General features: G+C 30.6%; 1 protein-coding gene across 1 annotated transcript in view; it reads right to left on the bottom strand.

Moving 5' to 3' along the window:
- lrp1ba (low density lipoprotein receptor-related protein 1Ba) overlaps window positions 1–17,991 on the bottom strand; it is a 387,570-nt gene that overhangs the window by 58,141 nt on the left and 311,438 nt on the right. Inside the window, exons 74-76 of the mRNA XM_051094447.1 lie at window positions 12,707–12,823; window positions 1,715–1,821; window positions 1,481–1,628 (exon numbers count right to left, since the gene is read on the bottom strand). Coding sequence (XP_050950404.1) covers window positions 1,481–1,628; window positions 1,715–1,821; window positions 12,707–12,823 — 372 coding nt within the window. The remainder of the gene's footprint in view (window positions 1–1,480; window positions 1,629–1,714; window positions 1,822–12,706; window positions 12,824–17,991) is intronic.

The following is a 17,991-nucleotide window of genomic DNA, read 5'->3' as shown; positions in this document are numbered from 1 at the left end:
AAAAATAGTTTAAACTATTTAATTTTTTTTAAATATGAATACAGTATACAATATATAAATATATATAAACATACATATACGTCCAGTAATATTAATTAAAAATAAACAATAATAAAATATAAACGTTATTTAAAAATAAAACACAATAAAAAACAAAACTTTTGTGTTTGTTGAATACACATACTAAAATATACGTTATTTAATAATTGTGGTTTTAAATCAAATTATAAAATGATGATGATGATGATGATGATTATTATTAAAAATGTATATAATGTTAAATAATACGTAATATACTGAATTGATAACAGCCATTTAAATGCAAAATAATGATTTGAATGAAAAATAGTATTTTATAATTAATAAATAAAATTAAATAAAAACTTTAACAAGTTATACAGTCAAACCAAAATTTACCCATTCAATATTTCTCACATTATCACAGTTTATATCACAGTTTATTCACTATAGTTTAGAAAACGGTAATAAAATATGACAAAAAACTCAAAGTTAAACTAAGAACAAATTCATCTTGATAATGTCAAATAACTTTGATATAAAGGAATGTAATAAATTAGTTTAAATAGCTGTCAGCTGTTAAATTTACCTACACAATTAGATAATAACAATTGATTTTGTTAAATCTGTGGTGTAAAAAAAAACACTTAAGCAAAACATTATTTTATTATTATTATTATCATTTTTGGTCCCAAATTTCACTGTATGAAGAATTTTTGGGTATAATATATCACAGTTTACTTTATTTTTCTATCCTCACCCTGCACCCACTAGTATAAAAAATCCAAAATTATATCTGGTGTCTGAATAATTTTTGCGTTGACTATTGACTTGTTCTTGACTTCAAAGCTCGGGGGAGGAGCGAAGCTTGCTACTGACACCACAAAGGAAGCGAATATTAAAAAACCATCTCGAGTAAGTGAATTCGCCATCTGTTTCTCAGGAAAAGACGAAAAGGGAGACGAGAGGATGATATTTTGCCTATAAAAATGCAGTGAAAGCATTAAAAGTATGATTCTAGATGCACATAAGCACTTGCCAAAAAAGGGACATACTTTTTTATAGCAACCTCTTTGAAAACAAATTGGGTCGGAGTGTTTGCAGGTGTACTACACTTACATCAAGTGCACTTAAGCAGCAAGGGAGGAACAAGCCGTTCCCTAAAACAAAACTCCTCGGGTGACATTTAAATGCAGAAGATGACAAATGTGGAGTCATTTTGCTGTTAGTTTAAAGCGGTAGCAGCTTAGCGGTTATAAATGAAGCCAGCGTTCCAGGGTTTGAGGTCGTTCGGCAATCTCTAGTCACCATTGTGCAGTCGTAGGCCTGTGATTCCCTTTGGATAAAAGGTGTCCACTCGGTGACATGTGATTATAGGAGTGCCAAGCTAGCTGTCTGGGAACGGCTTTGATCGCTTTTGGATCCGTTTGCATTATTTAAAGAGCGTGTGAAAGCAGCTAACCTGTCATGGCAGTGTTGGCAGGGCTGCAGTTGGCCTCGTCTTCTCCGGTTTTGCAGTCTTCCTGTCCATCACAGAGCCATTTGACCGAGATACAAAGATGATTCAGGCACTGGAACTGATCCTCGGAGCAGTGGCTCTCACAGCCTCTCTGAAAAACAGACGTATGGGATATCAGCGCTTTCAGCAATGCTTAGCAAATGCGGTGTTCGAATTGACAAATGTGGTGTTTGAAACCTCGTCCGAGTTATCGGTGCAGTCAAAGTCGCCGTCGCAGCGGAAACGTGAGGAGATGCACTCTCCGTTGGCGCAGATGAAATTTTTCGAGTTGCATGTTACTGGCTCTGAAATGAGAAGAAAGAGAAAGATGGATGGATTCAGAATTTGGACTGCTTTTACTATTGGAAGCAAGGACTGTGAAAGCTAGAAATGCTTTTGGCAGCGGTAAAACAAACAAACAAATGGCTAAACAACGTTTTTTTGTATTGTTATGAAAAGAAAGACACTTCCAGATTTTCCTGGGTAAGATCTGCCAGGAAGCCTATGAAATTCCATGGAAAAAATGTGAAAATGAGAAAATGAGTAAATCAGAAAAAGACAGATTGGACTGGCAAACGAATGACAGAATAGGAAGACAGACAAAAAAAAAATGTATTTAAGAAGACAGAACAAAAGACAGAAATAAATGTGTATGAAATAACTGAAGAAAATAAGACATTCAGAACAAACAAATAAGCAAAACAAGCGAACAAATGAACGACGGAAAAACAAACAGTACTGTAAGTGAGCAAGCAAACAAAAAGACAGAGAATTGAAACAAATAAAAACAATACACTGAAAGAAAAGACGGTATAAGCAAGTTAATTACAGACAAAAAACAAAGATAAAGAACAAACTGAAACGAAAGACCAAACATGCGGCAAACAAAATGAGTGAACAAACAAACAACAGATAAAAAAGGAAAAACAAAGAACAAACAAGTAAATAAAAGAAAGAAGAGATTAAATGAGCAAAAAACAGATTTACAGACAAAAAGAATGAGTGACAATTAACTCATTAAAAAAAGCATGGAACAAACAAATTAAACAAAAAGCGGGAAAACGAAAGTGAATGAGAAAACACATGAAAGACAGACTGACTGAACAAGGGAAAGATTCAAAGTAGTAAGATAGAAAAGAACAAACAAAACAAAACAAACAATACAAAAGCGAGAAACAAACAAAAGAACAAAAAGCAGACATAATAAACAAGCAAAAAATAAAACCAAACAAACAAAACCAGACAAACAAAGGAAAGAATTAAGAACAACAACAACATCTAAGAAAGAAACAAACAAATGAACAGTGATGGGGTGACACATTACAACTAATGTGAGTTACGTAATCAGATTACTTTTGTCAAGTAAATAGTAAAAGTACAGATTACTTTTAAATAAGTTACTTTTTTCAAAGTAACGCAAGCTAATTTGTTTTCCCATTTATTCACTAATTACAACTTAGGCTTTTTATTATAAAACAACAACAACAACAACAACAACAACAAAAAACAGACGGAATAAACAAGCAAAAAATACACACACACACACAAAAATCAAATGAAAGATTAAAGAATAAAAAAAAACAAACAAATGGCTAAACAATGTTTTTTTGTATTGTTATGAACATAAAGACACTTCCAGGTTTTCCTGGGTAAGATCTGCCAGGAAGCCTATGAAATTCCATGGAAAAAATGTGAAAATGAGAAAATGAGTAAATCAGAAAAAGACAGATTGGACTGGCAAATGAATGACAGAATAGGAAGACAGACAAAAAAAGGTATTTAAGAAGACAGAACGAAAGACAGAAGTAAATGTGTATGAAATAACTGAAGAAAATCAGACATTCAGAACAAACAAATAAGCAAAACAAGCGAACAAATGAATGACGGAAAAACAAACAGTACTGTAAGTGAGCAAGCAAACAAAAAGACAGAGAATTGAAACAAATAAAAACAATACACTGAAAGAAAAGTCAGACGGTATAAGCAAGTTAATTACAGACAAAAAAAACATACAAAGATAAAGAACAAACTGAAACGAAAGACCAAACATGCGGCAGACAAAATGAGTAAATAAATGAACAAACAAAGGATAAAAAAGGACAAACAAAGAACAAACAAGTAAATAAAAGAAAGTAGAGATTAAATGAGCAAAAAACAGAATTAAAGACAAAAAGAATGAGTGACAATTAACTCAACTAAACAAATTAACAAATGAGAAAACACATGAAAGACAAACTGACTGAGCAAGGGAAAGATTCAAAGTAGTAGCTAGAGGTAGAAAGTAGATAGAAAAGAAAAAACAAACAAAACAAACAATACAAAAGCGAGAAACAGAACAAAACAAAAGAACAAAACTAAACAAACAAATGAAAGAATTAAGAACAACAACAACAAACAAAAGAACAAAAAACAAACAAAATAAACATGCAAAAATGCACAAAACTATTTAAAAAACAAACGAATGATTTAAAAGCGAAAAATAAATTTAAGAAAAACAAACAAATGAAAGATTAAAGAACAAAAATCATCTAAGAAAGAAAAAAAGAAATGAACAGTGATGGGGTAACCTATTACAACTAATGTGAGTTATGCAATCAGATTACTTTTTCAAGTAACTAATAGAGTAAGGCATTACTTTTAATTTTACAAAATATTTACAAAATAGTTAATTTTTCAAATAAGTAACACAAGTTAATTTGTTTTACAATTTATTCACTCAAACCTCTAAATATAACTTTTTATTATTAAAAAACAAACAAACAAGCAAGCCCAGCCAAGGTGACAAGAAGTAACTTAAAAGTAGTAAGAAAGAAATGTACAAACAAACCAACAATACAAAAGCAAGAAACAAACAAAAGAACAAAAAAAAAAAACAGACAGAACAACCAAGCAAAAAAAAATATCCACAAAATTAAGAAAAAACAAACAGATGAAAGATTTAAGAACAAAAATCATCTAAGAAAGAAAGAAACAAATGAACTAATGTAAGTTACGTAATCAGATTACCTTTTTAAGTTACTAGTAAAGTAACACATTACTTTTAAATTTAAAATTAAATATCTGAGTTACATTTTGAAACAAGTAATGTAAGTTACTTTCTTTTCTCATGTATTCACTCACACCTGTAAATATACAATTTTGGGTTTTTTTATTATTAAATAACAAACAAGCAAGCCCAGCCGAGGTGACAAAAAGTAACTCAAAAATAACAATGCACTACTTTTCATAAAAAGTACTTTTTATGAAGTTGCAAAATACTGTAAAGCATCCTTTTAAAAGTAACATTCCCCAACACTGCAAATGAATGATTAAAGAGCAAAACAGAAAGAAAGAAAGCAATAAAGCAAGAAAGAAAGAAAGAACAGAGCGAGCAGAGATCTCCTTGATCATAATAAGCGAGCGCTGCTGTGTCACCCCTCTAACTCTATTATCAGTCTCTCTGCATCTGGCTCCAGCGCTCCGCAGATTATCTACCCTGACATCATGACTCCACGACCCAATGACAGCCTTTATATCGTCCCAGTGATGTTTCAGTGCGAGGCTCCCAAGGTGAATCCAACAGAGGAAAAAAAATCGAACCTCCGCCTGGTTTACCTCCCACCCAGCAAGTGAGCAAATACACCAGGCCATTACAGCAGAATGTGCACACACTTCATCTCTAGATTAATAGGTGACCATACAGTCATATTTTCTCTCTTATCCGAATGAAATCGTACAAAAATAGAGCAATTTGTAATAGAAATAGACTCTAAAATGCAAGCTTGAGTCTCACAAACGCTCTTCAGTAGCTTGCGTTCGTTAAGATTGTTAAAAACGGGCTCTAGGGAAACGCTGCACGGTGATACTGAATACATAACATGTTTGTATTAGTGTCTGCCGTGATGTAGATCAGTGAGGGATCCGTGAGCTTGCTTTTAATTGAAAGAGATGGAGAGATTGATAGCGAAAGAATGAGAGAGAGGGAAAAGGAGGTACGGAGCCTGAGAGGAGCATGAAGTGAATGTGAAATTCAGCACACAATCTCACAGCTCATAAAATCTACAAGTCGTGACGTGACAGCTGGAGAAACCTTCAAGATATTGTTGATTTTTAGTAAATTATGCTGAGCCAACAGCTGCTTTAAACTGGCATTGATTTGTTTTGAGTACCCTCAAAAGTTTCAAACAAATAACAACTAGTAGGTTTAAGCACAATTTCAAAGGAAAGGAAGGACAAGGAACGGGAAAAGAAGGACGGGACATAAAGAGATGAAGAAGAGGAGGGACAAGAGGAAGGACAGAATTGGTAAATGAACGAAAAACAAAAGCAAACAGAAGAACAAACGGCACAAGCACAAGACGAACGACTGAAAGAAACAAAGATGTTAAACCACAGATAAAACTAACTAACAAAAGACAGAAAGGAAGAAAAACAAAGAACTAAGAAATGAATTAACTAAGAAAAACAAACATACAGAACAAACAAACAACTGATAAAAGAAATGACAGACAATGCAGAAAGCAAGAGAGTGAAGCAAACCAACAACAAAATGAAAAACAAATGAAATGACAAGCAAAGTAAAAGGAAGTAAAGGAGAAACAAGGGAGAAGAGAAGGGGAAATATGGTGAACGGCAGAAGGAGGAATTGGAAGGGAAAGAGGAAAAGGAAAGAGAAGAAAAATAGGAAAAAAAGACAAGTAAAACAAATGGAAGGGAACAACAAAAGAAATGAAAAGTAAAGTAAAAGGAAGTAAAGGAGAAACAAAGGGGAAGAGAAGGGGAAATGGTGAATGATGGGAAAGCGGAAAGGAAAGAGGAAAGAAAAAGGGAAAAAAGTCAAACCAATGGAAGGAAAAAATGGAAATGGAAAGTAAAGTAAAATGAAGTAAAGGAGAAACAAAGGGCAAAAGGAGAAACAGGAAAGGAAAGAGGAAAATAAAAGAGGAGGAAAAAGGTAGAAAATAAAACAAAGGGAAGGGAAAAGGAAAATGAAAAGTAAAATAAAAGGAAGTAAAGGAGAAACAAAGGGGAAGAGAATAGGAAATAGTGAACGGCAGGACGAGGGAAAAAGAAGAGAAAGAGGACAAGGAAAGAGGAGGAAAAAGGAAGAAAAAGAAAAAGAAACAAAGGGAAGGGAAGGACAAAGGAAATGAAAAGTAAAGTGAAAAAAGGGAAGAGAATGGGAAATGGTGAACAGCAAGAAGAGGAAGGGGAAAAAGAAGGGAAAGAGGAAAAGGAAAGAGGAGGAAAAAGGAGAAAGAAAAAGAAACAAAGGGAAGGGAAGGACAAAGGAAATGAAAAGTAAAGTAAAGTAAAGTAAATGAAAGTAAAGGAGAAACAAAGAGGAAGATGAAATGGTGAATGGCAGGATGAGTAAGAGGAAAAGGAAGGGAAAGAGGACAAAAAGGAGACAAAGAAAAGTAAAACAAAGGGAAGGGGAACAGGAGATGAAAAGTAAAGTAAAAAGATGTAAAGGAAAAGTTGGAAGAAACAGGGAAATGATGAATGGCAGAAACAGGAAGAGGAAAAGGAAAGAGGAGGAAAAAGGAAGAAAAGAAGCGAAGGGAAGGACAAAGGAAATGAAAAAGTAAAGGAAGTAAAGGTGAAACAAAGAGGAAGAGAAGGGGAAATGGTGAATGGCAGGATGAGTAAGAGGAAAAGGAAGGGAAAGAGGACAAAAAGGAGACAAAGAAAAATAAAACAAAGGGAAGGGGAACAGGAGATGAAAAGTAAAGTAAAAAGATGTAAAGGAGAAACAGGAAGAAACAGGGAAATGGTGAATGGCAGAAAGAGGAAGAGGAAAAGAAAAGAGGAGGAAAAAGGAAGAAAAGAAGCGAAGGGAAGGACAAAGGAAATGAAAAAGTAAAGGAAGTAAAGGTGAAACAAAAAGGAAGAGAAGGGGAAATGGTGAATGGCAGGATGAGTAAGAGGAAAAGGAAGGGAAAGTGGACAAAAAAGAAAAAAAAGAAAAGTAAAACAAAGGAAAGGGGAACAGGAGATGAAAAGTAAAGTAAAAAGATGTAAAGGAAAAGCGGGAAGAAACAGGGAAATGGTGAATGGCAGAAACAGGAAGATGAAAAGGAAGGAGGAGAAAAAAGGAAGAAAAAAGTCAAACAAAGGGAAGAAAAAAGGAAATGAAAAGTAAAGGAATTAAAGGAGAAACAAGGGGGACTAGAAGTGGAAAGGAAAGGGAAAAGGTCAAAGGAAAGATAAATAAAAGAGAAGATAAAACAAAGGAAATAAAAAGAAAAACAAAGGGGAAGAGAAGGGGAAATGGTGAATGACAGAAGGAAGTAGAGGAATGGAAGGGAAAAACAAAGTAAATAAAGTAAAAGGTAGTAAAGGACATGGAACATACTAGGACATGGAATAGGAAGAGAAGGAAGAAAATGAAATAGAAATGGAAACAAAAAGTAAAATGTAAAATGAAAAGTAAAACAAAGCAAAAGGAAAAACAAACTGAAGGAAATGTAAAGTAAAAAGAAGTAAAGGAAAACAGACAGACAGGAAAGAAAAGGGGAACAGGAATTGGAAAAAGAAAGGAAAGAAGTATCAGGTGAGATGGAAATTACGCCATTGTGCTCTGCATTCTGCTCCAAGCACAAACCTGACTTCCATCATGATCACATTTTGAATAAATGATGGCCGTGGCTCTGTAATCTAGTAAATTAATGGTCAGAGCTCACGCCACAGCACAGAGGAAAAACAAACCAACATACATGGCCGTTTATCACGAGAGCCAATGCCGAGAGCAACAGGACCGCTGCCATTAAAAACCAAATTGCAGATCAGGGTGAGAGATCGAATCTGCCATTCAGTAGGACACTTTCTCCGCTAACTGTCAATCAATGTCACAGGGCTGACAAAAAACACAGCTGCACTCCAGCGGACGGTAGTTAGCAACATCCCAAGAAGACAAGAAAAATACCTGTCTGCATTTCAAGAAAATTGATATAATCACTACTTGAGCGACACATAAACTTCCAGAGCAATCAACACACAATCTCATTCTCGCTGTGTGTTTCGCTCTTGTTTGAAAGTGTGAAGCTAGAGGCTGAAGGCACAGTTGAAGTGTGATGAGATCCACTGGGCTTTAGGCAATCTTTGACTAGTGGAGAACTTGTTCGGTGCCTATATAATGACCTAGACATCAAGGGAAAATAGGGAATAAATATGGAGATTTGAGACAACAGTCACAGAGAGAGTGATGAAGCACATCTGGACACTGCTTGAGACCCTTGTGCTCTTCAATAGAAAAAGACGGCTCAGTGTTAGCTTGTAAATCCCTCTCTGAGGATCTAACATCTATGTGCCACACACTGCGGAGCGTGATATCAATCCATTTTTTTGTTCTTTTTTTAGAAACCCCGCTGTGTCTGTATGTCTAGTTGTGTTAAAAGCCTAGTGTGATAAGAGGAACATATAAAAGCTGCATGTGCTTAAATGTCAAAGCTCTCAGATGTCAAAGAAGACAAGAAGATTAGAGTATGATTACAGTATTAAACTAAACTACTGTAAACAACACACAGCACAAAGAAACCAAATAAAACAGCACAGAAAACTGAAACTAGACTAAATAATGAAACATGACACAATGAAACTAAACAAAACATGGCACAATGAAACTAAATAACAAAACAGAATACAATGAAAGGACAAATAACACAATGAAACAAACGTAAACTCAATAACAAAACAGCACAATGAAACTAAGCAACAAAACTAAAAACAACATCATATAACTAAACAAAACACAGCATAATGAAAGTAAACTAAACAACAAAGCACAATGAAAATAAACAATTCAGGGCAATTAAACAAAACTAAATCAAACTAACTAAACAACACACCACAATTAAACTAAATAACAGCACAGTGAAATTAAATGCAGCACAATGAAACCAACAAACAAACAAAACAAAAAACTAAAACAAAACTAAACAACACACAACAATGAAACTAGACAAAATAACACAACAATGAAACTTGACTAAACAACAAAACAGCACAATGAAACTGAACTAAACAATGCAGCACAGTGAATCTAAACAAAATAACAGAATAACATAAATTAAATTAAAACTAAACAATGCAGCACAACTGAACTAAACTAAATAACACAAAATATCACACTAAAATTAAGCAATGTAGCTCAACAAAACGAAATGAAACGAAACAAAAAACACTGAAGCACAATAACACCAATCTAAATAACAGCAATATAAGACCAAACAACAAAACAGCACAATGAAACTAAATAAAACTAAACCAAACTAACCAACTTAACAAAATAACGATGCACGATTAAACATAACAACAGCACAATAAAACTAAACCAAACTAAACTAAATAAAGCACAATGAAACTAAATAAAATGAAACAAAACTAAAAAAAAAATAAAAAAAATAAAAAAAATAACGCCGCACAATTAAATGAAATGACAGCACAACAAAACTAAACAAAAATGAAATAAGTAACTATACACAATACAATACATAACACAATACAATAAAACAAAACAAAACAAAACAAAACAAAACCAAACAATCTAACTAAATAACAAAGCACAATTAAACTAAACTAAAACAAATGTAACTAAAAAAACACAGCACAATGAAAAAAATAAATAAAATAAACTAAACAAATAACACACAGTATAATTAAACTAAACCAAACTAAAATAACAGCACAATAAAACTAAATATTGCAGCACAACTTAACTAAACCAAACTAAACACAAATGAACACAAATAACACAAATAAACAATAAAATTAAGCAATGCAACAATGAAACAAAACTAAGCTAAACTAAACAAAGAAGCACATATAAAAAAAAACCTAAACCACAAAACAGTGTAATGAAACTAAACCAAATTAAATCAAACACAGCAATGTAAGCAATGTAGCACAACAAAACAAAATGAAACAAAACAAAAACAACGAAGCACAATACGACCAAACTAAATAACAGTAGAATAAAACTAACTACATAACAAAGCACAATTACAAAACAACTAAAAAAACACAGCACAGTGAAACTAAACAAAACAGCACAGACAACTGAAATGAAACCAAATAATGAAACATGACACAATAAAACCAAATAACAAAACAGAACACAATGAAATGACAAATAACACAATGAAACAAACGTAAACTCAATAACAAAACAGCACAATGAAACTAAGCAACAAAACTAAAAACAACATCATAAAACTAAACAAAACACAGCATAATGAAACTAAACCAAACAACAAAGCACAATGAAAATAAACAATTCAGGGCAATTAAACAAAACTAAATCAAACTAACTAAACATAACACCACAATTAAACTAAATAACAGCACAGTGAAATTAAATGCAGCACAATGAAACCAACAAACAAACAAAACAAAAAACTAAAACAAAACTAAACAACACACAACAATGAAACTAGACAAAATAACACAACAATGAAACTTGACTAAACAACAAAACAGCACAATGAAAGTGAACTAAACAATGCAGCACAGTGAATCTAAACAAAATAACAGCACAATAACAAAACAAACTTCACAACAAAACAGCCCAATGAAACTAAACAAAATAACAGAATAACATAAATTAAATAAAAAAAAAAAACAATGCAGCACAACTGAACTAAACTAAATAACACAAAATATCACACTAAAATTAAGCAATGTAGCACAACAAAATGAAATGAAACAAAACAAAAACACTGAAGCACAATAACACCAATCTAAATAACAGCAATATAAGACCAAGCAACAAAACAGCACAATGAAACAAAATAAAACTAAACCAAACTAACCAACTTAACAAAATAACGATGCACGATTAAACATAACAACAGCACAATAAAACTAAACCAAACTAAACTAAATAAAGCACAATGAAGCTAAATAAAATGAAACAAAACTAAAAAAAAAAACAAATAACGCAGCACAATTAAATGAAATGACAGCACAACAAAACTAAACGAAAACATGATGGAAAAAAATTGGTCCCACTTTATATTAAGTGGCCTTAACTACTAAGTACTTACACTGAAATTAATCATATGATACAATGCCCCTTATTGTGCACATACATGTATTTACATTGTAAGATTTTGAAAATACCTGCATGTAATTACATCTGTAATTAATTTCTGTAATTACATTTATAATTACATTGCTGACCCATCCCTTACACCTTAACCCACCCTTAAACCTACCCATACCACCAAACCTCTCTCTAACCTTACCCATATCCCACCTCAATAGCAACAAAAGTGTTTTGCAATACAATATGACCACATTAAGTACATTGTACTTATTATTATTATTTTTTATTTATTTAAGTACATAGTAGTTAAGGCCACTTAATATAAAGTGGGACCAAAAAATTAACTAAAAACAGCACAATTAAACTAAATAAAACCAAATAACACAGCACAATTGAACTAAACCAAACTAACTAAACTAAATAACAAAGCACAATTAAATTAAACAAAATAACAGCACAATATAACTAAACAAAATGAAACAGAAGTAACTAAACAGCACAGTACAATAAAACTAAACTAAACCAAATCAGACAAGCTAACTAAATAAAATAAAGAACAATTAAACTAAATAACAGTACAATGAAACTAAACTAAGTAACATCATACAATAAAACTAAACAAAAGCACAATGACAAATCTAAACACGGCACCCTAAAACTAAAATAAAACAAACATTTGAACAAGGAACAAGGAAACTAAAGTAAACTAAACAACACAAAACAATAAAACTACACTAAACAATACCAGCCTGATTCATAACTAATTCGTACAACCTCACTCGTACGAACTCATACGTTTTTGGCTAAATCGTACGTATTTTACAAGTTCCCAATTCGTATGAATGCCCTTCACCTATACCCCCGCCCCTAAACCTACCCGTCACCGGGGTCTAGGTACATCGTACAAAATCGTACGAGTGAGGTCATAGAAATTCGTACAAACAAGCCACCTCGTAAAATACGTAAAATAGCGTTGACAGTGCACAGAAACAAAACACAACAAACTACAGCAAAACGAAATACAAACACTATGAAACAGAACACATTTCGATTTTCATTAAACAATTTGTTTGAACTCCACTTAACCAAAAAACAAGAAGTGTTACTATCACAGACAGCATCATCTACAGAGGAAGTGTTAAATAAGAAAGAAAGTCACATACTGCAGTTCTCCTCGTCCGAATTGTCACTGCAGTCGCTCTGCCCGTCACATCTCCAGTGGTCTGGTATGCAGTTGTTGTCCTTGCAGCGAAATTCATGCGGCCCACAAGTCTTTTCATCTGCATACACAAACAAACAAAGCACTTATTTTAATCTCCTCACTTATATTACTGCGCAAAACAAACACGGATCCTGAGCTCTTAGATAAATTATATGTTTTACTTTAAACATTGTCCTTTTTCACTATATTCAGACTTTAAAATGCTTATTAAATTGTTTGATAGAAAACAAGGATATTACTAACCCCATAATGGTGACTTTTTAAGTATATACTAAGGTACAAAGCATATTTTGTAATTGTGTAGGTTATTTCGTAGGTTCCCTAGTGAAAAATAAATATACTATAATGTATTTTAAATACATTTACTTTATACACTACACTTCATATACTACAAATACATTTATATATTTATGTACTTAATAAAAATACCCTGCAATTGTACTTTTAGTGTACTAAACTTGTACTTACAGTCTGCTTCACTGGAACAACTAGTTTTGTGCTTAACAAACTTTTTTTTGCATTTTAAATATATTACTTTTTTATTGGGGTTGGTATTTTATTTTACCAATAAATGTTTACCAATATTTACTGCTTCCATGCTGTTTAGTTAAATGCACTTGTCAGTAGTTGAAGCTGCAATAAAACTAAACAAAATGAAACAGAAATAACAAAACAACACAGAACAATGAAACTTAACCAAATAAAACCAAATTAACTAAATAACAAAACAAAATTAAACTAAACTAAATAACAGCACAATGAAACAAAACGAAACCAAACAAACTAAAATAAATAAAGTAAAATTAAACTAAATAACAGCACAATAAAAATAAAATGAAACAAAACAACACAGCACAATGAAACTAAACAAAACCAAACAAACAAACAAACAAAATAAAGCACAATTAAACTAAATAACAGCACAATGAAACTAAAATGAAATGACACAAAATGAAACAAAAGTAACTAAACAACACAACACAACAACACAACACAATGAAATTTAACAAAATGAAACCTAACTAAATAAAGCTAAATTAAACGAAATAACAACACAACGAAACTAAACAAAACTAAACCAAACAAACAAAATAAAGCACAATTAAACTAAACAGCAGCACAATGAAATTAAATAAAACAAAACCTAACTAAATAAAATTAATTAAACGAAATAACAACACAATGAAACTAAACAAAACCAAACAAACAAACAAACTAAAATAAAGTACAATTAAACTAAATAACAGCACAATGAAATTAAACAAAACAAAACCAAACTAAATTAAACTAAATTAAACTAAATAACAGCACAATGATACTAAACAAAATAAAACCAAACAAACTAAACTAAATAACGCACAATTAAACTAAATAGCAGCCGGATAAAACCAAACAAAATTAAACAAAAATAACAAACAACAACACAATGAAACTAAACCAAACTAAATAAAGCAAAATTAACTACATAAAAGCACAATAAAACAAAACAAAACAAAATAATAATAATAATAATAATAATAATAATAATAAAATCAGAAAAAATAAGTAACAAAACAACACAGCATAATGAAAAAAAACAAAAAACAAAATCAAACAAACGAAATAAAGCAAAATTAAATATATAACAGCTCAATAAAGCATAACTAAACAAACAAAATAAAGCAAAATTAAACTAAATAACAGCAAAATAAAATCAAACAAAATGAAGCAAAAGTAACAAACCAACGCAGCATAATAAAAACTAAATAAAACAAAACCAAACTAAATAGCAAAGCAAAATTAAACTACGTAACACAATGATACTAAACAAAATGAAACCAGACTAAACTAAATAACAAAGCACAATTAATCTAAATAACCACACACACACAAAAAAAAGAAACAAAAGTAACTAAACAAAACAGAAGAAAATTGTATTTTAACCATATTATTACCACATTAAAAAAAAAAAAAATAATAATAATTAATAAATAAACTAAGACTTAAAATGAAACAAACTAAACTAAAACTACACTAAAATAAAATTAAATATGGCATGATTAAATTAAACTTATAAAACAAAATAAAAACAAAACAGAACAATGAAATCTAACTAAACTTTTAAAAGGACTTGTTTTATTGTATTATATTAATAACCCTGTGATGCTTTTAGTTTATTCTAAAGTACAAAGCATATATTGCTATATTAATATTTTAGTAATGCTAACTAATGCTTTAAAACTGTTTTTATGAAAGCTTAAATTTACACAATGAAACTAAACAAATTCTTAACTAAAACTAAAACTAAACATGGCATAAACCGGAGAACAAAACAATGAATTTTACTTATCAAAAAATATATTGATGATGCTTTCAGTTTATTCTACGGTAAAAAGCATAATATTTTACCAATAAATGTTTCATTTTTCCAGCAACCACACCTGTCCTTTTTTTTAACCTTAAATTTAACACACTCACAGAATCCCACAAGGCTGAATCAAAGACACAATGGTGTGAATCAGATTCTCCTTGCTCTGAAATAATCAGCATGCTAATCCGAGCTGATTTGAGTACAGGAAATCAGAAATGCAATTTCCCCTCATCCGAATGTCGCAGACAACTAATCCAACTATCATGAGAGATGATGAGAACATAATGCATGATTAATTGACAATCACAATGCTGTGTTTGAGTGCTAATTCCCCGACTTAAAATGACATTAAGAGAATTCTAATTTAGAAAGAACAAGGCCGGAATATTAAGATTTCTCCTCAAATAGCTTAAGGGCTCGAATCACCTTCAAGCTGGATGAAGAGAGAATTTTCCTCATTACAACCAAACAGAGAACACGGAGTATGCTTTACCACTCAAGTTTATATGTTTAAAAGAAGAAAACTTATCTGAATCGAGTCCAAATATTGAAAAATATATCTAAATATTTCACTAGTTTACAGATTTTTTATCCAACGCAGCAGGTGCAATGAATGAGTTCATTGTTTGAGTGCATTTGTGTTAGTCAGTATGCTTTCAGTGAGCTACGGCCGGCGTTCTCGGCTAATTAGCTTTCGCCGACGTGCTGCCAACATGAAGCAGATCATGGTAAATAATTCAAAATAAATAAATAGGATCATGCTGTGATGTGAGAGGCCACATCCAACAAATGAAGAGCACTGTTCAATGCGTCAGAGCGTGGCAGCATGCTGAATGTTTCATGAGAGCTCAATCCAACGATTCGTTCTTCTGAAACAACCTTAATGTGGATCTTTAGTCGTGACGCGGCAAAACATGCGGAACTAGTGCTCGACCATTTATACTATGAGATCATGCGATAACGTGCTGAGAACACAATCAAGAAGAAAAAAAAAATCCCTCCTCATAACAAAGTACCTCGGCATCAACACTCATGAAATCATTTCTGAATTAGGAGAATCATAACCTCCCAATTAACAACACCTGATGGTACAATTTAATAAAAGTACATAATTATATTAATAAGGAAGTATCTAAATATATATTTATATATTTTTAATGTCTGATTCCAACACCAGTAATTACAGAGAAGTGACTGATAGATAGATGATAGATAGATAGATAGATAGATAGATAGATAGATAGATAGATAGATAGATTATATAATAATAATAATAATAATAATAATAATAATAATAATAATAAAAATATTTATATTAAAAAGCTTTTAATAATTAGCAGTAATTAGCAATAATTAGTAATAATTATTATAACTCATCAGCAACAAAAATAAATACTACTACTACTACTACTAATAAAGTACTGACATTATATTTTATTTTGATGATATTTTAGTACAGGCTAAATCAATTTCATAAGATACATATTAACTGGAAATCACAATAATATGTACATAATAATAATAATAACAATAATAATAAAAATAAATATTTATATTTAAAATGATTTAATAATTAGTAATAATTATTATAACATCATCAACAACAACAACAACAACAATAATAATAATAACAATAATAATAATAAAATATTGACATTATATTTTATTTTGATTATATTTTAGTACTAAATCAATTTTATAAGATACATATTAATTGGAAATAACAATAATATTTATATTGTTATAATAATAAAATAATAATACATAATTATATAATTTAGTAATAATTATTATAACTCATCAGCAACAAAAATACATGTACATACATACATACATACATACATACATAAATAAATAAATAAATAAATAAATAAATAAATAAACAAAAAGTACTGACATAATATTTTATTTTGATGATATTTTAGTACAGGGTAAATCAATTTCATAAGATACATATTAATTGGAAATCACAATAATATTTATACAGTTATAATAATAATAATAATAATAATAATAATAATAAAAGTACTGACATTATATTTTATTTTGATTATATTTTTGTATAAGCTAAAACAATTTCATTGCATTCATATTAACTGAAATTCTCAATATCTGTATTGTTAAAATAATAATAATAATAATAATAATAATAATAATAATAATAATAATAATAATATACACAAGTATGTACTTTTTATAATTTAATTACTAATTATTTATAATTCTACATATTATTTTAAAAATATATATTATTTAAACAATTGTTTGTAATATTTTCATAATTATTTTAAACATATTTTTAAAAATCAACTACTTCAATTACTATCACAAACTGTAATGGCAATAACTGTGAATTCAATAATTTTAAATAATTGTGTCTTAATATACTTAAGTAATTAACAGTGGGGCTGGCTCGATACCACTTTTTCAGAACCGATCCCCATCCGAAACCAAAAATTCTGAATATCGGCTAATACTGATATCGATCAGTCCATTTTTTTTTTTTTTTTTTTTTAATCAGTGTAGAATTTCTATACCTCAATGTTTGCTGACCTGATCATCACTCTTTTGTGTTACACACAATCTACTAAATACAGACAAATTCATTCTAAAGAAAAATTGCAAACAAAAAACTATATGATCATAATCTATAACAAAATTACTATTATAAACTAGGTTAATGGATAATTCAGTAGTAAAGGTTACTCTAGAAAAATCATGAGTGCACAATAATTTTATAAAATCTAAACATGTAGTGGAAAAAAATATAAAAGTGAACAAGTGTAAAACTAAATCTTGTAAAATATTACACATTGCCCTTTGTATTGTTGCAAAAAAAAAAAAAAAAAAAAAAAGTCATGAAAAACAAGTAAAAT

Source organism: Labeo rohita, chromosome 22 (assembly GCF_022985175.1).
Source record: "Labeo rohita strain BAU-BD-2019 chromosome 22, IGBB_LRoh.1.0, whole genome shotgun sequence".
Taxonomy (NCBI): Eukaryota; Metazoa; Chordata; class Actinopteri; order Cypriniformes; family Cyprinidae; genus Labeo; species Labeo rohita.
Note: the sequence above shows the minus strand (reverse complement) of the source record. Positions and strands in the feature narration are given on the sequence as shown.